Here is a 23,048-nt window from a genome sequence, read left to right on the forward strand (position 1 = left end):
TGCTATGGACCCTCATCCCCCGCCTTCCCCAATAATCTGTGCTATCGAACTTAAATGATCTGGAAAAGGGGGCAAAAACATTGCTGCCAACATAATATTATTCAAAGTAGTTTAAAAGAAAGGAGACTGAAGAGAGACTTTACAATAGTGAATGTGTAGTAAATCTACAAGTGAAATTCACTACCAATACATGAAAAGTAATGTTAAAAAAAATAGAAATAACCCTAACCGCACACAGCACGAAACTCCTTGGCATTATTTTAGATAGTCCTCTGAAAGTATCAACTCCATGCTCAGAAGCCATGAAAATGATGAGAGCTTTAGGACTCATTAGGGAAAGCATGGAAAACAAATGAAAACACAACTGTGGCATAGCACTTCATGTTTACAACTTGAGTAGAGTTTGGTCACGCCATCTCTGAAGAGACAGAGGAGGGTAATCAAGATTATCAGAAGCACGAAATGACTAAATACAGCAGCAGTCATACAGGGAAAAAGACAGTAAGGCACAGACATGAGAGGCCTAGAGAACTGTGATAAAGGCAGGAAGGTAAAACCAAAATACAGGTCATTAAACAATGGCATCAAGAAGCAAGCTTAAAACAAAAACAAGCAGTACTTTCTCATAGTGACTAATTAAATGGGGGGAGGGGCAAAAGCATTAACAGATTTTTTTTTTAATTAATTCATTGCACACTTAATAGATAAAATTCAATCGCTACAAAAGTTCATGGTCTAGCTGCAGTTTCTAGCTTAGGACATCCTTGCACAGATTCTGGTAAGTAGCAAGGAGATCTTGCTGGAAAAAGAAAATATCACTGCAGTTTTGTAACATCTCTTGCTCTAAGTACTCATTACTACCACTTCTGGAGACAATATTGGGCTCAGCAGATCTCTGCTTTGCCATATGGCAATTCTGATGTTGCATATATTAAAACTGTTCCGTTTGTGCCAGATGAATCTGAACTGTCCCACACTAATACACTAGCTATGTAGCAGCATGGATATCCGATCATTCATTCGGAGGAACAGAGACACAAAATGGAGCATTCAAGAGTTGTGTGCTTCTGGGAAGCAGGGATGTTCATCATCTGAGTGCTGCAGCCCAGAGCTTTCCCACATCCCATATCAACAAGAACAGAATTACAAGGCAGCAAATCATCTTTTTCACGTCAGTAGAGATGCCATGCAAAATTCCAGTTCATCATTAAAGCTGACCAATTTCTAGGGTCCAGCAAGACCAAAGTCTCTCTGAAACAAAGCCAAAACTGGAGTCCTTCTTAGTGCAGTATCATTTGTCCAGGATGACTATCATCGATATCTGGTTCAGTGTGACACAAATGTTCAGCTTTTGTGGTTTGCAATATGTAAAGTCACTTCTGCACAGCACGAGGAAGACCAGCAGAGGCTACACAGTGGTTGAATTAGCTCATGTATGAGCATGTTCTGAAGCACCTGTCCTGTCCCTCAGGTAAGTAAATGCAACAGCAACCCCCCTTCACACATAGCCCTTAGAGATGTTGGGATCAGACTGATGTGAGCAAAGAATTTCTCAGAATTACTAGCAGATCATTCCTCTTAACCATCCTTCTATTCACTTGGAGTCTTTCTTACTTCAGCTTGCACTGAAGGTCTAAAAATCACTGAGATATTAACTTCTGCATCGAAATGCAGAAGACTGCAGTTTTTCCTCGATGATTGCCATTCATCTTAAGTTGCTTGGAAAGGGATGAACCCACGTAGAGCACAGTTTACACACATGACAAAAGCCCATAACCATTCAAACAAAAGCTTAAGCAGAGACATCAAATAAACACCCATTTCATAACGTCTGTCTGTATGAACTGGCTTGAATTTAAAGACCGAGTTTCTTAATAAAGCTTGAGATTTTTTTGCTTAGTTCATCTAGGAACAGTTCCTGTTTTGGACATCCTCTACATGTCTCAATCGCTCACTGACAGATTAAAGAAAGCAAGCAAAGTAAAAATGCTGTTATTTGAACAAGAGCGCCACATAGTGTTACAAACCATGATGGAAAACAAAAGGCAGGCAATCTTTCTCTAGCCTTCTCAAAGCTGGGTAAAGGAAAAACGTGGGCATTATTACACTGAATATGGAGTCTCCCCATCTTGTGATTTTTGACAAGACAGAAAACGGTGTAGCGTTCAGTGTAAGGAAGAGAAACAAAGCACACTTTTTCTTAGTTCTTTCTGCAGCCTGCATGTCAGCTAGCAAAAAAATTATTTCAGGGAAAGCAAAGTAGCAGCGAATTCCATTGCATTTGAGCTATTTGCATCAGTTTTCGTTCAAAACATATGCAAGAAACATGATTTGTAGTTAAGTCAAGAGCAGATGACCAGTATTTGGAGGCTGCACCTAACAACTCAAAACAGCAAACTACTTGTTGTGAGACTGATCACAAGTTTCCACTTGACTGGGAGTGTTTTCCTGTCTAGAAGAATCCAAAAGAAATATGCTAATGTTGATTTGTCATCACAAATTTAATCTGAGAGTAAAAGAGAACACCAAAACCTTCTCAATCTCTTCTTGTGAAGAAGTTTTCTTAACTTCAGTAGGATTCCTTTATGAAGCAAAGAAATAGGAATTTTCTTCTATACAATATTTTATCACTCAAAAAAAAAAAAAATATACAGCAGCTGCCAGTGTCTTTAGAGCCAAACTGCCTGTCACCTATTTTCCTGCTGATATCAAACACTTCCATAGACAGACTTTTTTCTTCTTTTTTTCAAAGGAGTATACCAGAAATTTTAGAAGTCACTAGAATACAGTGACACATCGCTTCCTCTCACTAGTCATCTAGGAAGAGGGCAGGGGTGGTAGTGTGAACAAACATTGTACAAAATCAACAAGTCTTTCCATCGAATAAGTTACAATATTGCACATAAGACCTCACATAAGAAACTAGGCAATATTACCAGCACTGGCAAAGACCAAGTTATCCAAAGAGCAACCGACAATTTTGCCAACTTTAAAGCTGTATTAGATGTGGAACAAGGATTTTTTTTTTTTCTTCTTCTTCTTGAGGAAAAGAAACTCTGCATTAAAGAGACAAACTACTTTAACATTCAATTTCAATAAGAGTTTCTCCAGGAAGCACTTGGATAGCTTTAATGTATAAAACAATATCTACAAAGAAAACAGACAATCCATTTTGCTGCTAGGCAAAACTATTCTTTTCTAGTTTCTATTTGATAGTGTTTTCACCTTAGTAAAAGAGACAAAAACTTTTATTAAGATATTTACATTCATGTTTTAAAAACCCTGTGTTCATTGTCACATGCAAATGAAACAACACACAGTACAGCTATTGTATTACAGAAAGAATCCAGCATTGACTTCAATTTAAAAAGCCAGCAATTGTGCCTAGGTTGAGAGATTTTCTTCTATAAACTCATGGTATACAAAAGAGTCCCCCAAAACTTTAGCACCAGATAGGCCTGTGATTTCCAGGCTTTTGAGATCCGAGTTCTCTAAAAAACCCACACAATTAGCCATATACTTCTTGCCCTTCAGCCTGGGTTTTGCCATATTTCTTCATAGTCCCCCTTTCCCAATCTGTACATGACTTTTCCAGCTTCCAGGAGGAAGGGGGACAATTCGACTTACACTTCCATTCTGCTGCTGCCACTGACAAAGGAATTAATCCCAGCTCTATAAATGCTCTTATTGCTAAACCAGTTACTTGAGCAGCGAAAGAGATAATCATTGACTACAAACACATAGCTTTCTGAATATGACTTGGCCCTGCAATGGGCTGCATTGTGGATTTGGGGAGATGGAGGAAGAGACAGAAATAGACAGCTTTAGTAAGTGGAAAAAACCACTACCTGACCCACATCTATGAGTATTTTAGAGTTGGCCATCAGGTAGTAGAGATGTTGCTATAAAGGTCTATACCAAGCCAGGCCTCGCTATTTACTGTTCTATCCTATACTCTACCACCTTTATTCCCAGCTAGCTTAGTAGCCCTAGGCTGAAGGTATATTTTGAAGCATTGCAACTAAAAATCGATACTTTCCCATATCAAAAGTGAAGAGGTGTGGAAGCAAACTGTTCAGAGCTGCAAAACACAAATGCAAAGCACTGTACTGCATGTCATATTAAGGGTTCATTTCTGAGATGCCGTTTCAAGAGTATCCTTCCATGCTTCGGCACATCATGAACCAAAAAAGTTAAACAATATAGTCTCTTTCCACTCTCTGTACCTAGTTCATATATTTAGATAAACCTTTTGTTGACTAAAAAAAAGTGCCCTCCCATATCCTTATAAAGACAGTTCTGTCTCCCAGATATGTCAGCTCAAAGGACTCTCACTTAACATTAACAGAAGCTGTTTTTCCTAAAGTCAAACCAACTCCTAATCTACATTGTGCTCAATAGTGCAAATACAACTGCAACATTCCTGAGCAAAATATTTTCACTTCCACTTAAGTATCAAGTGGCATAAACCCATCTTATTCACACAGAAAAGTAATTCAGAAGCCACAAGCAACCATAGACAGCAAAACACAGAAATCCATACACACAGGTAAGTTCTTCCTGTTTCAGTTCTGGATAAGTACAACTGGTTTTAATGCACTAATATTGCAAACACATTTTCTCTTTATGGTTTAGAAGCACTGGGGAGGGACGGGACAGAACAGTATTTTGAATGAGGCAAATGGTGGTTTTACTAAAGGACTGAAGTTCCCAAACCCACATGCTTGTGTAAGTGCTCTCAAAGCAGAGAGAATATTTTTTGCATTTAACTGCAAAGATAGACAACAGCATTTAGCTCATGCAGAAACCTGCATTTGTGATAGTTTTTCACCAAGATTTTTTTTTTTAATGCACAAAACTGTCATGAGCAGGAAGTTGTCACATCACATGCCATTAGAACACAGTAAAGTGAACAGATACGATAAGATTCCAAATCAGTCTTTCCAGTTTTCCCAATAATTTTTCACAAAAGGTTTAGAGAACTGACTATCAAAACAGCATTTTCAGCACATCTTCTCAGTCTTCTTAACCTATAAGCTTTAATCAAGTTAATGACTGCACTTAAAAAAAATAGAGACTTCACTCCTTACTCAGGCAAAGACTCCCATTAAAAGTTCCATCAGAAGACAACTTTTGCAGGACTGCAGCATCCTTCTATAGATTTGAATTCAAGTTCTCCCTAACACCGAGCATGACGCACATGTGCTATTATTCTTCAATTACATCTTCAGGGAGGTGTTGAGGGAAAAGTTGTAATAGAAACCATTCCTTGCAGGTTTTTCAACTGCACAATATTTCATCACAAAATTCTCAGTGACTTATTTCATATTTGGTTGATCGCTGCCAGGAAGGCAACGAGGAATACTATATTTCCACAGACATAGATGGTTAGCACAATATGTTTAAACAGACGACCCTGCAAGAGAAGGGGAAGAAAAGCCATAGAAGTGCCAGTCTTTTTATTGGTTTAAACAAAGAATCATCCCATCTTATAGTAGTTATTTACGAAATTGTGACTTACCTCTGCTTCTGCAGATGTAAGTGACTGCAGTATCTGTACTCTGTCATCCTCTATGACTTCAACTGTTAGTGGGAAGAAAAAAAAAGTCTGCTCTTAAGAGGAAGGAGGCTTTTCATTTTTATACTGCAGAAGTCTTGATCCTGTGACTAAGTCTTATACAGCATCAAATTTGAAAAGCGCCTGGAAGTCTCATTTGACATTTCATGACCCATACTATCATGTGCACAATACAAATGAAAAATTATTCTGGAGCTGACCTACGAAAAGTAACTTCTGGACATTGAAGTGGCAAAACATTTTGTCTCTCTTGCTAGAATGAGTCATCAAAACACTGAGTTTTGAGCTGGACAAAACATTTGTTTTATCTAAAACCTTTTCCTTTTCATTTTAAAACAACTAGATTTCATTAAGAAGTATTTTCCAACATGAGAATATTCATTGTTCAACATTTCTGGTTCATTTCTCTATTTCTAGGAAGTAATTACTGCAGTTAAATTTAAATTCACATCTGTTACAATCACTACTTCTCCACGTGCCACCTTACAAAGCCTCTTAACTAATCATGCTTCTTCAATTCTGCAGATGTCTCATCTCTGCCTTAGATACAGGTCATTTACATGTGCACAGTCATCTCCTCTCAGTGACACCAGCCAGTGAAGCTAAGAATTTCCAATGAAGTTACTACCAATCTCTTCACTAGACATACTGGAGTCAGGATTTCACCTTCATTCCCCTGTTCACCCAAAATTGCAAGTGTTTGTGCTCAAGTTTCTGATCATTTTGCTCATGCAGTAACATACCAGCATTTTGTCACAATAAAATGCAGACTAAATCTGCATGAATTAACCTGGACTTTACCTATCCACCTGGGATCAAAATTGGGGCAAACAGTGACAGATTCTTGGAAAATACTTACACATTTCAGTCTGCTCCTATGAACTGTGACTTGAGAAATAAGAGGCTACTATTTAGAATAGCACAAAACCAATTTTTCTAGAACACTCCGGTCTTGAAAACTGTTTTACTCCCATATTAGTTTGTACAGAAGATATGACACCATTACTCGAGACTTATTCCCCCTCAGCTTCCAAGTTAGAGGCCAAAGAACACCTCCTGAAATTCAATCCACTCTCTTACATTTTCTGCACAATCCTCAGCAAGCAAGGTAACAACAGGAGTTTTATTGGGTTTGTACCTTTACGTACGAGACAGTAGCTGTGTATTTCCAGAAGAACATCAATACCAACATGCCAAGCTACAAAACCAATCATTGTATACGTGTCCCATGGGTCTGGTAGGTCAAGTGCTGGTAGATCCATTCCCAAGAACATAGTCACCACTAGTCAGTAAAAACAAGATAAGAAGACACTAAGAGTGCTGTGTTAGGGTAATTAAAAAAATGCTCTCAACACCTTTGGCAATAGATTTCCCATGAGCTGCCTACAACTGCTTGGGGAATGAGCTTAAAAGGAGTCCATGCAGCTAAAAGCTCTTTTTTATTTTTTTTGGGGGCAGTGTGAGGGGGAAGGCAGGGAGGAAAGGAGAAGGCCAAGATAGTTTTCAGCCTGCTCAATGCCCTATCACATCCCAGTCACACAAACACTAGCACTTGTGACTCTACCAACAAGACCACAGTCACCACAACGTTTGTGCTTAAGCTGCCTGTGGAAACTTGTCACTATTAATAGAACTAAGCCCAGCTTCTGGTTCTGTAAGTGAGTTTCCCCTCCACCATTAAATAACATTGAACCACGTTACTGTAAGAACACTATCCTCAAATCTTCCAAGACAAAAAGAAATTACTCAAGATAAGAACAGGTCCTCATTACAGAGATCTTTCAGATTTGTCTGTAATCTCTTTAGTTTTACATAGTCACTTTTTCTCCCTAAAGCTGCACCTGATGGCCACTTAAAACTCACATAGAGGATGGCCAGCAAGAAAAAGAATCTTCAGAGATGCCTGGACTGGATGTCCATAGATGTTTTAGACAAGCAATAGCCAATACAATGAACAAAGTTCCTTTAAATCACTTAAAAGGGAGTTACAACCATTACTCCTACTCACCAGCTAGTATTCTAGCTGTTGTACCAGTACTCCAGTGAAACCAGTTAAACAATTGCCTCCTACAAAACAATTAAAAGCATTTTATTGATTACATAGGTTGCGGGGAGAATAAAAATTCTTCTTATATTGAAAAGGTATCTTTAAAGTAGGTAACAATGTTCTTTGATTTATTTATTTAAACAAACACATATATTTAATTCCTGTGGCTGTAACTTAATGAGTTAGTTGCGAGTACCTTGGTGCATGACGAGATGGTCTGAAACCTGCCATAAGTGCTTGAAAGATTGTCAGAGCCATCACAGTACAGCCGAGATAGGGATGAAAACCTGCTTGCTAAACACAGGACATTTTTCTTTAATATCATATCTATATAAAGATATACAAAATTATCAACTTTTGGCATTTTTTTTTCTTTATGCTTGTATTAGTAAGTTACAATGGTGGAGCAGCACTGTGTTTAGAGCAGCAGAGGTAACAGGACACAGTAAGCTGCCCTGCAGCTGGATAGAGATTGTTCTCCCTGGCAGCATGAGACACTGGGAAGCCTGCCCAGGGTTTGCCCTGCCTTTTTGCTGTATTGAGAAATTCTACCAGCTGAAGAGCAGAGAGCAATATGACTGAAGAAGCTATGCTCCAAGCTCTTCATTCTGAATTCTGTGTCTTCAGGAGAGGCCTATTTCGTAACTCCTCCCAGTACTGGTCTCCCCTCTCACCCTATCTGTTCTAATCTTAACCCTAAAACATTTTACTCAATTTCCCTAGCTCATACCTGTGACAACATTCTTCTACCATATTTAATTAAGATACTCTCTAAACTTTCCAATTTCTGGTATCACCTTGCACCAAATATTATACAGGTGACAGCAGCAGGTATATAACCTCTATCTAATGTTCCAGACTAAGCTTAATCACTGGATATCAGTTACTCAAGTCCAAGTTCATACACTTATTCCCAGCAGGTTTACTATGTTAACAAGTCAGTCGTCCCATCCTCACTCCCCTCCCAAATTCAAGTTCTCTAAGGAAATAGGAAGAAGACTGATTTAGTACATAAAGAAACTGTAAGCAAGGACTTTATTTGGGAGAAAGAGGGAGAGAGGAAAGTACTGAAGTTTTTCAATTGTAGTTAAAGGAGGTAACATTCCTCTTCTGTGTTGCTAGGATTTGAAATCAGCCTACTTAAGGAGAGCTTTCACAGCAATTTCCTCGGCCACAGTTGTAACATGTTAGTCATCAGTAGACCTCCTTCTCATTAATTTGGTCCAACCTTTACATTTGAGTTAAACAAAACAAAAGCACACACTTACTTGGCTCCAACCTCCTCGGTATATAAAAGGCAATACAAAAGAAATGCTTGTAAGCATGACTGTGGTCAACATAAGCATACGATGCACCTAGAAAAGTTAAGTTTGCTTTTAGAAACTCTATAGCTTTCTTAATATGCCATTAAAATACATTTAACAGATCTACAGTTAAAGATGTTCATAGTGTCCTCTTTAAACTTTGCTTTTACTAGTAAAGTAAGTGAAGTTTTGATTTGTTATTGTTCCATTTTATAAGGTTAAAGAAAGATAAATACACGAAGTTTAATCTCCTGTTTCTTGGATCTAGTAGGTTTATAGTTCTGCTTAAAATAAAGCTAGAAAATACAGCTGGAGATATGGAGAGATTTTGCCCACCTGAAACCACATCTCCTTTCCTAACAGGAATGAATGAGACCAGACAGGTTTGAAGAATCGTGCAACAATAACACCAATACTAACTGTGGTAATCCAAGCAACAAACATTAGCGCTCCTGAAAATTGAAAAAAACACAAGGTAAGCGTGAGTAATTTAGCTGCATATGAATACAGCTTCCAAGACTATGTAATAGTTTAGTCCGTACACATACAGTCAGAATTTACCAGTCATAAGTTTTTAATCACCTGGTTCAGACTACAACTTTATAGCATTTATCTTGCTAGTGGGCAGAAACATCCATATAAAAGAAAACCATACTATGCCCACACAGCACAACAGAGCAGCTCTGGCTATGGCTCATTCCATATGTGCCAGTACAGTCAGTACACACTGGAGAGAGATGCTGTTCTGTCACCAACTTAGACATCAGAGGACGAACAGTGACATTTCTTACAATTTTTTTGACAAAGAATGAGTGATAGTTCTCTCATCAGCCTGCTTTAAAATCCAGTACCGTGAGAGGAAAAAATTCTCATTAACTTCAATGGCTCTGGACTGTCAGTCAAGGGGTTTCTCATTTCAAATGAAATTAAACCAATAGTGCAACTAGAATAAATTAAACCAGAGGCAGGTAAACAGAAACAAGTCCTAATTATAAATGTAAGAGAAAAGGCAAATGCAGGTTCATTTTCCTGTGCAAAAAGAATCTTATAATGCTGGTCTTGAAATGAAAAATTATTAGTAACTTTACTCTGTCTTCACCGTCTCAGATCTTGATAGCCAACAGTATATAAGACATGAGTGCCAGAAAGACAAGAGGAAATACCTACTCTGCAGTAATGAGGAAAACTTAACTCTCCAGTCTCAGCAAGTCTAGAACTGGAAGACAAAACTAGAAGTTGCAGCTTACCATGAGCCTTGATAAGTCGTGGGGACCGGGAACCTCCAATATCCTGAGGAAGGCCTGTGACATTGTATATTCCACTGGTGATCAGAGGCTGACGACGATGTTTGTATATTAGTCCACCTAAGCAGTGACATAAAGTGGTTTATTTATGGCTGATGAAAGCCACTGCACTTGTAAGTGTGCCCACTCATTTATGAATGCAAGTCCTGTTGTGACCACTGAGCATAATCATACAAACTAAATTTCTGACACACAATATGGTAAGAACCTAAGATGTCACCTAAGCTGTCTTGCATACTTAATGTACAAGAACCAACTCACCCCTCTACAGAAAATAGCTTCCTCCACTACACACACAAGACATCAAGAATAATTCCCTTTGATGCTAGGCTCCATTTCAAAAAGATGTGGCCAGCACTCAAGAAGATAACAGTTCCTAGCACCAAGTGGGCATACAACACACATATATGAGTAAATTTACTACAACTTCCAAAAGCAAACCCATGATCAGAGAGGCAGTAAAGATGACCAGACTAAGTGCCTCAAACTTGGAAACCTTAGTTCAGATACTAATTCTCAGCTAAGCTGTATCTTACATAAAGGTTACTAACTCATTTAGAGCCGTTCAAAGAAGAGCAACCATACGCAAGTCAAGTTTACCTTCACTGGCTTCCCCATCTGCCAGAAAGATGTAGTAACTGGCATCCAGATTAAATCTCCCTTTATAAGCAGGAAGACGAATGCTCCTTCTAAAAGAACATTGAAGAACACCATCCACAAGCCTCCATGACACATCTTCAAGGGCATTCTGTGGAACAGGAGACATTTAACACCCAGTCTTTTCAGACCGGCAGAGTAATTACCTTAAAAGTAACCCTGCAAAAGACAAGGGTGTCATTGCTGCATAAAGAAAGAACAGCAGTGATCAGGGCGGGGGGGTAAAAATCTCTTGCATACCAACTTAGAAGGTATGTCAGTAAGTCAGCACAGCAACATCAGGATTGGACTTACTACCACCAATTTTTCCAGCTCATAACAACAATCTCCCCTTCCCTTTCAACCTTTAACCCAAGGTATCTCGATTGCAACTCCAGTTCTAGCAAAGGGACAGAGTAATAATGGGCACAAAGCTCCTTAACAGAGTAAGCCCCCGCCATGTGACTTATTTTTAAAATTAAATTTAGACTTCTAAAGGTAACATTTAGTAGGAAGTAAGAGCCCAACCAATCTCACCTTAAAGAATTATGGATCCACCCTACTATTTACAGCTGCTGTGCAAAATAAAAATCACAAAGCAGCAGCATACCATTCACTACTTCCAACCTACAATTGTAGCAGTGTCTTAGTTGTTTTCAAATGTACCTCTGAATCCAAAACAGGAGGACTTCGTCCCTTCAGATAGGCAGTGCTTACATGAATGCGGTGGTCCTCATTAATGCACAGATATGCATCATCACCACCCTGGAGAGTTTCAAATAAAAAGGTATTTATAGCCCAATAAAAACCACTACTGGCAGTCTCCAAAAGCTCTTTGATTTAATATATGCAACAAGACCTGAGACAGATTTCACTAGCTGTCAAGCTATTATCTCCCAGCTTTCAAACACTTCAGTATTACAGAGGAACCACATTAAGTCAAACACATGACACACAGTAAGGCATGTTATGATTTACACTCCCCTCCTCCCAGGGTAACAACCATATTATCAGAAGTTTCTTTACTTAGATTTACTAAATTAACCAGATGAGAGATGGATGTTAATGTTATTTAAAACCCCTCCTTAGTTAAAAGCTTATTTTCCTCATAGCTATAAAGACAAAGTACTGTTAAGAACCAAGTGTTCTTGCACTAGGGACATGAATATAAACAATATCTCCTTTGTGCAAGTTAGTTTATGGATTATGCATTTGTCAACAGCAGCGTCCCTTCACTTTAACACCAATTAGAAAAAAGGACCTCTAAACACTTTTTCAGATTGAATGGAGTCAACCCTGTACAAACAATGATGAAATGCAAATGGTTTTCAGAAAGCAGAGCAACTCAGCTTCTGACAGGTGAGGGGTTTTGGCTAGGTAACAAAAAAAGATTGATCTAACCCAGAATTCCAGTCAGCTACTGTGCAATCAGACAAGTTGGATTCTGCTAAGACAGATATCCACAGGGAAATTCTACTGCAAATAGTCAGTCCTGAGCTAAAACTGACTACCCACCTACAAAAGGCAACCTGTGCTTCAGCACCATGGGAGAGAAGTTACCTTGTGCGACATCTAGCAGCATTTCAGTTTTCCATATGCATGTTTTGCTAGTTTTCAAACTTTACTAAGATCACAAAAGCAACTAAAGAAGTAGAATAGGACACTCACCATCCATTGGTCATGGGACAATGCAAATGCTAAATATCCTTCACTTGGACCACTCATTTCAATAAATACTGAACTCTTCTCTCGTTGGAAGGATAGAAAGAAACAGGAAGCACTCTCGGGATCACAGTTTGAAGGGTTCCTAATGCAGAACTTCGTACTTCCACAACCTGATGCATTAAACTAGATAATTAAGCAAACAAACAAGTCATAATCAACACGAGTTTCCCTCTTCTTCCTCCTCTTCTACCCCATTCTAGAAGAAAGCATAAAAGGAAGAGCAAAGCAATGCCATCTATGTCTACATACCAATCTCTTAACCCATCCCTACAATTACCCCAGGGCTAGTAGGTAAAATGATAGCAAGTTCCAAGCTGTACTTTTACTCAAGTTGAATTTTCACTTTAAAGACATTATAATAGAATAACTTTGAAGAGAAAGTAAAAACTTTAGAGAAACTTCCTTTGGTTTAATTTTTAGAGGGGTAATATCAGCTGTAGGGTGAAGGAGAAAAGAAGGGAAGACCAGCTTTTTGTTTCCTTTTTAAAGTAGCAACTCCGCTGATACACAATGAGAAAAATACATAGATTAGAAGTCACACTTATTCTTGATCAAAAGGTGATGCTTGCTCAATCCATTCAAGAATCATTGATGGAAGTCAGTAACACAGATGAACTCATAGAAGGAAGTGTCTGAGCCTGCAGTTACTAAATAGGAAGTTATTAGTTAAGACCAGAGCAAATCTTTTCCCATCTGTCTTCCCAGGTATTCATAATATTTTCTGACCGTTAAGTTCTACATGTTCTATCAACCTTTTGACCCATGTGTGGCTTGACAACATTTAACCCACACAAGTTCAGGCAACTCAACTACTGTAACAGGGTATCTGTCTATGTTCTTGGTCTCTGATATCTAAGTTACTCATCCATCATCTCTCCCTTTCTGTCAATAGGCTGTATCAATGTTATTTCATTAAATTCCATTGATCACAAGCATTAAGATAGCATTATTTAGTTTTATAATTACTTACTGGTTTTGATAAGTAGGAAATCGGGTGTGAAGTTGATATAGCCTCTGACGTTGCATGCAAGGGTGTTGTTGGGGACAGTGCACTAGGTTGAGAAACAATGGGACCAGGAATCTTCACCCAGAAAATCCTATATTTCTTCACAACTGTGGCTCTTAAAAAAAAAACCACAACACACACAGAGTCATTACTGAATACATCATCACCTGATTGTTACTTTCAAAAAAAAAAAAAAAGGCAAAAAGGAAAAACTTCTATAGTTTGTTCAACTTAGTTGTTAAACCCCCATCTTTATGCAGACCTCTACCATTTTAGGGATTAAAGTAGGAAAATATCTGAAATCTCAGTGGAAAAATAATTCTAAAACATACTACTGCATGCTCTACTGGATATAAGAAACATTCATGCCTGTGGCACAGATTACAATCTCAGAGAAGAGTTGCATAGATTTCATCCATTAGTTCCCAAAAAGCTAGCAGTATAACAGGAGGGTACACATACCATTTTGTTAGGTACAAGCACAGAAGATTCTTAACACTGTATTTTACAGGCATGAGAGGTGAGCAGTTAACCAGAAATACTAAATAAACTGGTCTCTGAATCTCCTTCTACTCCCCCCACAAAAAAAAAAAATTAAAAAAATTGAAAAAAAAAAAATAAAACTAATCATCTCCAAGCTTTCCATAAAGAACAAGTGTCTGCATTAATGTAGACTCTGCAGCAAGCAAGAGGTGTTGAGTTTTCAGGCCATTAGCCCAAGGATACTTTTCTGTTGCTGGTCAATATTTGACATAGACAATGGTACAGGTTTACCTTATCTGCATTTCAATAAACTAGAACTAATACTAGATTTACTTACAGAAACTGTACATGTTTTGGTGCATCTCCAGGAGCAATCCAATAAACTTTTATGTGTTTCTTTTTTGCTTTACTTGTGTGACTGACAGCTGAATTCTGAAAACACATACATATCAAGAGTTATACAGTGGATATGCACTAAGGAAATTTCAGCTAATAGTCATCACAGGCTGCAGCTAAATCCTAAACAGACACTGCACTCTTACACTGCACAGACCCAGTCCAACTGGCTTTTCCCAAGTCAGTCATGATCAACCCAGATAAAGTCTACCACTGAACCTTAGATGTACTAACAAACTTTAAGGCTAAAAGGAACAACTAGAGGTCTTTCAATCCAGAAGACTCCAGTGATGAGACAGAGGTCCCTGCAGCATTTATGCAGAAATGGTGTGATAATGCTCCATTTTTTTTAAAGTAGGAACATGAAGGGAGAGTGCAATGACTGTACAGAGAGAACAGAACTAGTATTCCAGAGGACAAAAACCAAAAGTAGTCCTGGGGTCAGAGAGCTATTTGCACAAGATAAACAGATCAGACGCAGCACTGAACTAAGTCCTCAGAGCACAGAGGGCACAACCCAGGCATCCCCATGGCTTTACAGCACTGATGAATGCATTAGTTGGATGCCACTGGGGGGAGCAGGTGGTAGAAATAGAGAGAAAAAAAAAATACATCTAGGCCAACTGAGAACTTTGTCCACAGCAGCTCAGATAACACTGTACATGTTCATGAAGTTCAAGCAGGTTGCTGAAACACTAGTCGGAGTTCACATCTCTTGCACATGAGGCAGAATCAATTTATCTAAAACGGATATTGAAGATTGTGATCTAACTTGTTACTAAGAAGCCTCCATTACCAGTAACTGACAGAGCAACACTAAAGACCATAGTCTATTCTAGTGTTTGTTTACCTCAATAACTGACCTAAACTTCCCTTGCTGTAAGACATTTTCTCTGTTCTTAACAAGCATGGAAAATTATTGACAACTGTCCTCTTCAAAGCAAATACAGCATACCCTCCTCTTTTTAATATTAAGTACAACAACAAGAACACACTACAATCATTGTGCACAAGTGAAAGTTACATTATGAATGCTGCATCTTCCTGCAGCAGTCAATAGCCTTGTACCACCAGGACAGTTTAAATGGCTCATAAGAACAGTCTGACAGAGTTGCAGTGAGACATGCCTCTATACTGCAAGTTAGACCAATTTCCTGAGAGACTTACTGAGCTCAAAGAAGATTACGTAGCTTAGCTCTGTCCTGTTACAGGCATGGTCCAGTACAAACACCTCAGTGTCTGACGTCCCATTTTAAGACACTAGACTATACCTTGGTACGGCCACATGTCAGAAGCTGAGAAAGTCTCCGGTCAACTAACATGAAAGAACCAACTGCGGGGCTATCTAGGTGTTCTGCATCCCGGGCTTGTATGAAAAATCCTTCAAAATCTGGTCCAGAGAGGTGAACTGAAACAAGAAGAAAAATAAAAGGAAGTTGAAATATTCTCCAGAGGAAGAATGAAATATTTCAACAATGACCACCAGAAGCTCATTTTACAAGTACTGAATGACTGCTAAATGGATCACCTGAACAAGATTCAACTGCTTAGATAGATCTAGTATAGCTAGCTGAGTAAAGACATGCTACAACACAAAGAAACAGCAAATTAAACTCTTGAGCTATAACTGACACAATACCTTCTATGTTGTCCCCTGGTTTAAATTCAGTCCTATTCACTGTAATGGTGTGCTCAGGTGACGGTTGTGGAGAGCTACCATGACAGGGTATCATGCTAGTGCAGGCTTCTCTTACTTTTCCACTTGGATAGCCATCCACAGATGCATAGAAGCAAACAAACATCCAAACAGCAAAAGCAAGGCCAGGCAGCTCCATCTATATAAAGTAAGAGTTATAGGCAATTAAATACAATAAACATTTACTTTACAGGTCACCACTCATCTTTAGAAGAGTCAGTTGAATACTGAAATTTAAAAACATGTTTAAAACAAAAGCATGCATGAGAAGACACCATTCCCAGCTGCAGAAGCTAAAAGTAACATGCACTTCTGATAACTGCCAGACTTCGCAAGACTGTTCACAGATATCGTGTTTCAGGCCACCAAGAGTACAGAGAGTAGATGGATCCCTCCTTCCACTAGGTGGATTATTTCTCTCAGTGCATTTTGACACTGCTTTTTAGATTTCTTTTGCTTACACCTCTCCCATTCTCTCTCTCTCTCTCAAAAAAAACCCACCAAGTCCCTTAAACATCTGCACAGGACAGATGGATCTTGAAAGGTTTCATTGATGTATACAGGTCCACAGTACTGAGGAACTACACAGCTAGTATCAAGCCCACTCTTTTATTAATCATAGCTCCAAAGTGTGCATCATTGCAGGCTGCCTTTTGTTTCCACAACTCGTGTCTATTTCTTCACATATGACAAATAATTCCCAGGTAACAAGTTCTTCTTTCTGCAGGGAAACTGAAGTTGCCAAAAGTCAGAAATAGATGTTATACATGCAAAAGAGTGGGAGTTTGGTATAAAGATTTAGACAAAGAAATACGCATGTTTGTTGGAGACAAGCACAAGGCTTTTCCCTTGAACTCTTCCTTGTGTATATTGGACCTCCAGACAATTAGTCAAACAATATCATTGCTTCTCACACTCTCATTAAGGGAACAGTATACATGAAAAACATGTAGGGTAGTAGGACCAAAGAGCCTAAAAGTTAGATGAAGCCCTGATTCCAGCATTCATCATGTAATGTCTTGCTCTGCCACAACACTGTTTTCAAAAAAGCTGTTGTAATTGTTTTGTAACTCAGCAGCACACAGGGTTTACAGTTGTACCGTAGTTTACAGAATGCCTCAGCCAACAAGAAAAAGTATTTGCATGTCCAAAAGGCCAGGAGAACAGAGATAAACTTCCTTTCAATCCTTAGGCACAAGAAGTGGGTTATCAGCTCTAGTGAAACATATACCAGGCAAGCAGGTCTGCCTTCTGGAAGAGCCATGCCCATTTTGCACCAAGTGATAAGAAATATCAGGTTATGAAGCTCCCTGACAGCACACATGGACATGAAGATAAGAAAGGCACAGAGCCATTTCAGACTGAACCCCAACACCTAAAAAGCGGTCAAATGAAGACTAGGCATGTCATTAGTCTTATACACTCTCTAAGAGTCATCAATATTAACTTTTCCAAAGTTCTCATACATTCAGTGCTGAAAATCCACAGTACCCAGGGTGTCTGTACTTCAACATAAGAGCTCCTTGGCAACTTTACACCAGTAAATAAAAGAAAATCAGAGGGGAGAAGAGGTTGAACAGTTACATTTCAGGAACTAGGAAAAAAAAAACCCAACACTCAACTCCTCCTCCCAAATATTCAAGATAACATTATGATAATATCTTTAACTTCTAGTTAGAGTAAGCCTTTCCTTCTAGTTCCAATACTTCTCCAAACTGTCACAAATCTACATCAACATGATTTAATTCATAAGTTAAGGAAGCCTACAGGAAGCTAAAAACTAAGATTCAGTACAACAGTGACATTAAAGCAGCTTTTATATGTACCAGTGAAATCTTCAAAACAAGTTGCTGCTAGACGAGATAAGGCTGCATACCGCAGAGACAAGAAAAAGAGTAGGTTAGTATTCTAGTTTAAGTAGCAGAGGATGTGGTAGGGATTTAAAACAAAACAAGAAATATTCTTTGGCAGACTCAACTGACTCAGAAGCTGACAGAACAGAAAGAGGAAGAAGTAGAGATGAAAAGAATGAAAAAAGCCAAAATCTGAAAGAAGTACTGTACTGAAGAGCATTTTTTTAGAACATTTTTTCTTTTTTAAACAGGGCTAGCTGTAGAAGAGCAATCTTCTCTATGCACTTTCAAAAATGAGGGCTAGATCCTATAAAGGACAGTAATTTCCATATTAAAATTTAGCCTTCCTCAAAAAAACCACTTATTCAGTTGCCTTGAGAAGTCCCTTTCCTCCTTTAATCTGGAAATACATTGTGGCACTCTACGTTCTCCACTTACACAGTAAAAGAGGCAGAGGGAAGATGGGAAGCACTCTTACAACATCAATCGTTCCGTGGTTAAAGATTCTTTTTGCATTTTTAGGAAAATATCTACTCAACTGTTATTGTAGAAAAAAAAAAACAGTACAACAGGTCAACATTCTAGAGAAGTCAAGCTTTAAGAAATTATTCCTTAATTTCAGATTAAAGAACTCTGGACTTTAACTCAGATACCATAGTAAAACCCTTTTTATAACACATAGAACTTCATATTTAAAATTGTAGTTTGCAATAGACAAAAATAGCAGTTTACAATCACTCATCTGCTGCTCCTAATTCAGCTAGGATCTCACTGTGCCTCCCCACCCCCTTTTGCAACATGCACACAGGCCCTCGGCCTTCAACCAAGACCTGTTCAAAACAAGCTTCATACCAATCATAACAGGCAAGAAAGACAAGGACACAAAATCTGAATATACAGCAAGGAAGAACGGAAATCCAAGAGATGCCCAAAACTTCCTCCTATAAGCAGCTTAAGATGTCTCCTTTAGCTCTAAAAAAGTACCTGTTGCAAGAGCACGAAACAGCCCTCATGAATATGACAGTCTGGCCAAGAGAAGGAAAGAGTGAGTTAGTCTGGAAAGCTGAGCACATATCAGTAGCAGTTAAAAAATGAACAATATTAAAAAAACACCTAAGGAAGATACCTAATTAAACTAATGAATCAGCAATAAGCAATTCTGAAAGGGGACAAGAAAAAGCATCTTTATACTGAGGCTGAAGATCAATAAGCAATTATATCCATCCTCAGCCAAGTATTTGCACAATAGATCATCTGTTTTGCTAAACAGAAAAACCCCAACCAACCAACCAACCGTCAGCCACTGGCAAGCAACAGGTCACTCCTATATAAAACAGTCACCTCTTCTGTAAGATTACATGGTTTCCTACTTTGTCTGATTAGAGTTCTACAGCCACTATAGCTATATATTCCATTTATTTAGAATGGAAAAAATACTTCAATACTCATTACTTTGAACCATGACTACAAATTTGTTATTGCCTCCCTCACTCTCCCTACTTAAGTCTTCAGTATAATACATAACTCACAGACCCTGGCAGGAAAGAAAGCTTCAGAACAAGTTTGTTCAAAGAAACTTCATCATTACCTGTAATTCTAACAGTGTTTCAAATATCATGTCACTCTTGGGGTGGAGGGAGGGAGAGAATTGTGTACTTGAAGCCATTTATAATACAGCCCTCTAATTAACAGAGGGGGAAAAAAAAAAAAAAAAAACATACAGAGTGACAGTCATCTCATCACCCTCAACTAACTTGGGCAAAATGCTTTAGACAGAAGTTAAGCTTTTCCAAGGAAGCAGAGTAATTGGAATGTCCATTAATATTCATTTCACATGGAACTTGATTATAACTGTAAAATTCAATTTCATACAGAGATTACTCAATACTAACAGCTGACTTCTAAAGTAATCTGAAGTTTCAGTCAAGCATTTCTTGAGCCATACTACCAAGTTATTTTATATGTTTGCTGGGCAGGTCAGAACTCAAGACAGAAATAGAGTTTTTTGTTAGAGCACCCTTTTTTGGGAACCTACATTGCATGCAACCCACCAGAAATCTGGAGGAAAGTCATTAGAAAAATCAGAACGGAGTCCCAAAGGTGCTCCACGCGTAGCCAATTATTCCAACAGTAGTGGGATGAAGAACAGTTATTTTAAATGAGAGGCAGCCAAGAAAAGCTCACTAAGAACCTACAGCAGATATTCCTGAAAGAGTGAACTAGAAACAACCGTTTCAGTTAGTATGAATGGAGATGAAGTAGCTAGCATTCTTCATACTTACGACGGACCATGACAAGACAAGAACACCTCTGTGATAATTCAAACAATTAATGGTTAAAGGCCAAAGTAATTATCTGTGGCTTAACCTCAAGAGATTCTGCCTGGCACGGCAGATTGCATAGAAAAATACAGGTTTGCTCATAATAATAGCTACCAGCTTCTGTAAAGTTTCAATGCAATACAACTACACTTGTCTGAACATTTAGAATTTATCATCCCATTCATTCAGGAGTCATGTCTTTCTCCTCCTAAGGAGGGAGGAGGAAAGAATAAGAAATGATTGGAAAAAATGAGTGCTATAATTTTAGGAACAGAATCTTTAAAAGCCTGAACCAACCATACTAAAATTTAGTGGGAATCTTTTAATAATATTGAGTATACAAGGGAATTTATTCTCCTGATTACATCTCACAATGTTACAGTAACTGGATTTGGATAAACGGAGAGCAGTAAGTTACTCCCTCCTGTGTTGAAAAAAACTCCTACACTCCCTGCAGGTATCAACAGGTAAGAAAGCCCTGGTAGCCTAATTCCTCAAGGGCACAATGTTCACACACAAACTCAGGATCTCTTCACAGATATTATCTTCTTTCAGCTGTTTAACAGAACTTCATTAGCTGCACAGTACGAAATCTAAAACTAGTTTCGGAGAGAAAGAGGAGAAGAGAGGAAGGACAAGGCAAACATATTGTCAATTCAAAGGTACGAAAACTATCATAGCCAGAACTTTTCTCCTGAGCACCATCAGACAAGAGGCAAGTGTAAAAAGGAAAAAGCCATCTAAAGGAGAATAAGCTGTATTAACAGAAGGTGTTTGTGCTCTATCTCTTTAGAAATATACTCCCACAAAGCAAAAGCAGACAGCCTTGCTGTCCAAGAGTCACCTTCCCTCAGAGTTCAGAAAAAGAGCTTAGGTTAACTTCTCCTGCTCATTTAAATGTGGTCATATCACAATAGCTGGATTGAGCAAGGGCAGAAAACAAGTAGTGTTCACATTCACAATAACTCACTTTTAAAATACAGACACACACACTCATGCCCACAAGATGACAAAACATACACACCTCAGCCTCTTGGTCTTTCTACTCAGGTAACATTCAAAGAGAACTTTAAGGCCTGTGCATTTCAAAGTTAATTTTTGTAACAGTGTAAGTGTAGGTACTTACCTTACAGCCAGTCCTTCTGTTACAACGACCAAGTCTGAGTAAAATTGCCATTGGCTTTCTACTTACAGCAAGACAACTTATATTACATTGTAACCTCTTTTATTTGGCTTGCATCTAACAGTATTAACCTTTATCACACCCAAGATCAGAGGAAGTTTGTCTGAAAGAAGAAACAGTACACACACACACAAAAAAGGAAACATTTCTAAGAGCATTCTTTACTTCAGGCACACGCTTTGTACTGCTTCCCAAGCTAAGCCTGTAACACCCTACACTTCAGCTGAAATGCGTGAAGTTGTAATGAAGCACTGACCCTGCAGCTTCCTTTGCTTTGTCAAGACATGTACTTCCACAGATCTCAGAGTTTCGTATTAAGTAATTATTTTAATTACCTTCTGGTGCAGTTAAGGGGGGGTGGGAGGGGGAACCAAACCACAACTTTTGATACCTTCTTCCTCAAAGCACAAGTTGGTACAAATTTGCAACATGATTTTAAAGTTTCTTACGCATTTACTCCCTATCAAAGAGACACTTTGTTTTTTAAAAAAGGGATAAGCAATCTTACAAAGCAATACAGTAACTTCATCTTTTTTCCATATATCCCACCAAGAATGAACAAAAGGCAAGGATTTTGCCCTGTTCAGTTGTTTGATTATTTAACTTTCTGTTAGGCAGCTGCTCTGCATATAACGTTTAAGGCCCCAACCTTGCAAACTTCTATCTATATGAAGAACCTAAAGTTGCAGGCTGACCTAAAAACAACATAGTTTGTTACCCCAACAAGCAAATCCAACTACAGGATCAGCACGTTTACCGTAACAGTTACCATACAGCCATCTCCTACACACATTAATTAAGAAACAAAATAAGAAAGTAATATTCACATAACATTAAGAAGCAAACAAGATGCAAGAGGAACACAGCTGGTGTGGCTTCCAGGTAAAATAAGCCACAGCTTACCTTTACTCATTAAGGCAAGCAGGCTTAAGAGTTTTCTCTAAAGCAATGCAGAAATGCTTGCATGAAAGGCAGCAGCTACAAGGTGCTTTAAGAGCTTCACCAAACTTTAATTTGTAGATAGTCTATTAAGCATATATAGTTTTCAAAAGCCTGCGGTATCTACACTTTGAGCACTCACTGGCGCCAGTTTAATCAAAGCGCTCTGGAGCTACAGCAGCTTCGCTAAGACAGCCCTCGCTCCGGGCAGCCCGCCGCTCTCCTCTCGCCTCCGGCACGGCTCCCGCAGAAGAGGGTGGCGGGAAGGCGGCGGGAAGGCGGCGGCGGGCGGGGCGGCCCGGCCCCCTCCTCTGCTCAAGCCTCTCCCCGCGGCAGCCGCCGCTTTTCTGGCTGCGGGGGGCGGCCCCGAGGCGCTCTCCCGCCGGGCGGCGGCCGGGGAGGCGCAGGAACGGGGCGGGGCGGGCGGGGAGCGGAGCGGAGCGGAGCCCGGCGGCAGGGGGCCGCTGCCGGCGGAGGGGCGCGGAGGGGCCGGGCGGGCGGGGGGTGCGCCCGCGGAGGGGTGGGTGGGGGAGGCTCTGTGTCGGCGCCCAAGTCGCTGCCCGGTGTGAACCCCCCG

General features: G+C 39.2%; 1 protein-coding gene across 4 annotated transcripts; it reads right to left on the minus strand.

Annotated features, from left to right (window-relative positions):
* Positions 1-5,318: 5,318 nt before the first annotated feature.
* On the minus strand, positions 5,319-22,833 carry FRRS1 (ferric chelate reductase 1). Of its 4 annotated transcripts, none has more exons than XM_082311945.1 (17): positions 22,614-22,833; positions 21,476-21,635; positions 16,119-16,314; positions 15,751-15,887; positions 14,421-14,515; positions 13,565-13,715; positions 12,538-12,717; positions 11,536-11,634; positions 10,834-10,981; positions 10,177-10,293; positions 9,266-9,381; positions 8,894-8,980; positions 7,822-7,919; positions 7,587-7,645; positions 6,717-6,860; positions 5,522-5,583; positions 5,319-5,416 (listed from the first exon to the last, which is right to left on the minus strand). In XM_082311945.1, exons 2-17 carry the CDS (start codon positions 21,524-21,526, stop codon positions 5,324-5,326), a joined length of 1,833 nt encoding a protein of 610 aa, XP_082168071.1. In that variant the 5' UTR covers positions 21,527-21,635; positions 22,614-22,833; the 3' UTR covers positions 5,319-5,323. The 4 variants fall into 4 exon arrangements, with proteins under 4 accessions (XP_082168071.1, XP_082168070.1, XP_082168073.1 ...); XM_082311944.1 differs by having other exon boundaries at positions 22,436-22,833; XM_082311947.1 differs by lacking the exon at positions 21,476-21,635 and having other exon boundaries at positions 22,614-22,832.
* Between the last annotated feature and the right edge of the window lie 215 nt (positions 22,834-23,048).

Source organism: Platalea leucorodia (assembly GCF_965183815.1).
Source record: "Platalea leucorodia genome assembly, chromosome: 5".
NCBI classification, from domain to species: Eukaryota; Metazoa; Chordata; class Aves; order Pelecaniformes; family Threskiornithidae; genus Platalea; species Platalea leucorodia.

Bases quoted from the DNA above. Each gene is read 5' to 3' on its own strand.
- FRRS1 (XM_082311945.1), bottom strand. From the start codon at position 21,526: ATGGCAATTTTACTCAGACTTGGTCGTTGTAACAGAAGGACTGGCTGT. The intron at 16,315-21,475 runs GTAAGTACCTAC...TACTTTATATAG, and splicing joins ACAGAAGGACTGGCTGTAAG to ATGGAGCTGCCTGGCCTTGC. The intron at 5,417-5,521 runs GTAAGTCACAAT...CTTCTCTTGCAG, and splicing joins TTACATCTGCAGAAGCAGAG to GGTCGTCTGTTTAAACATAT.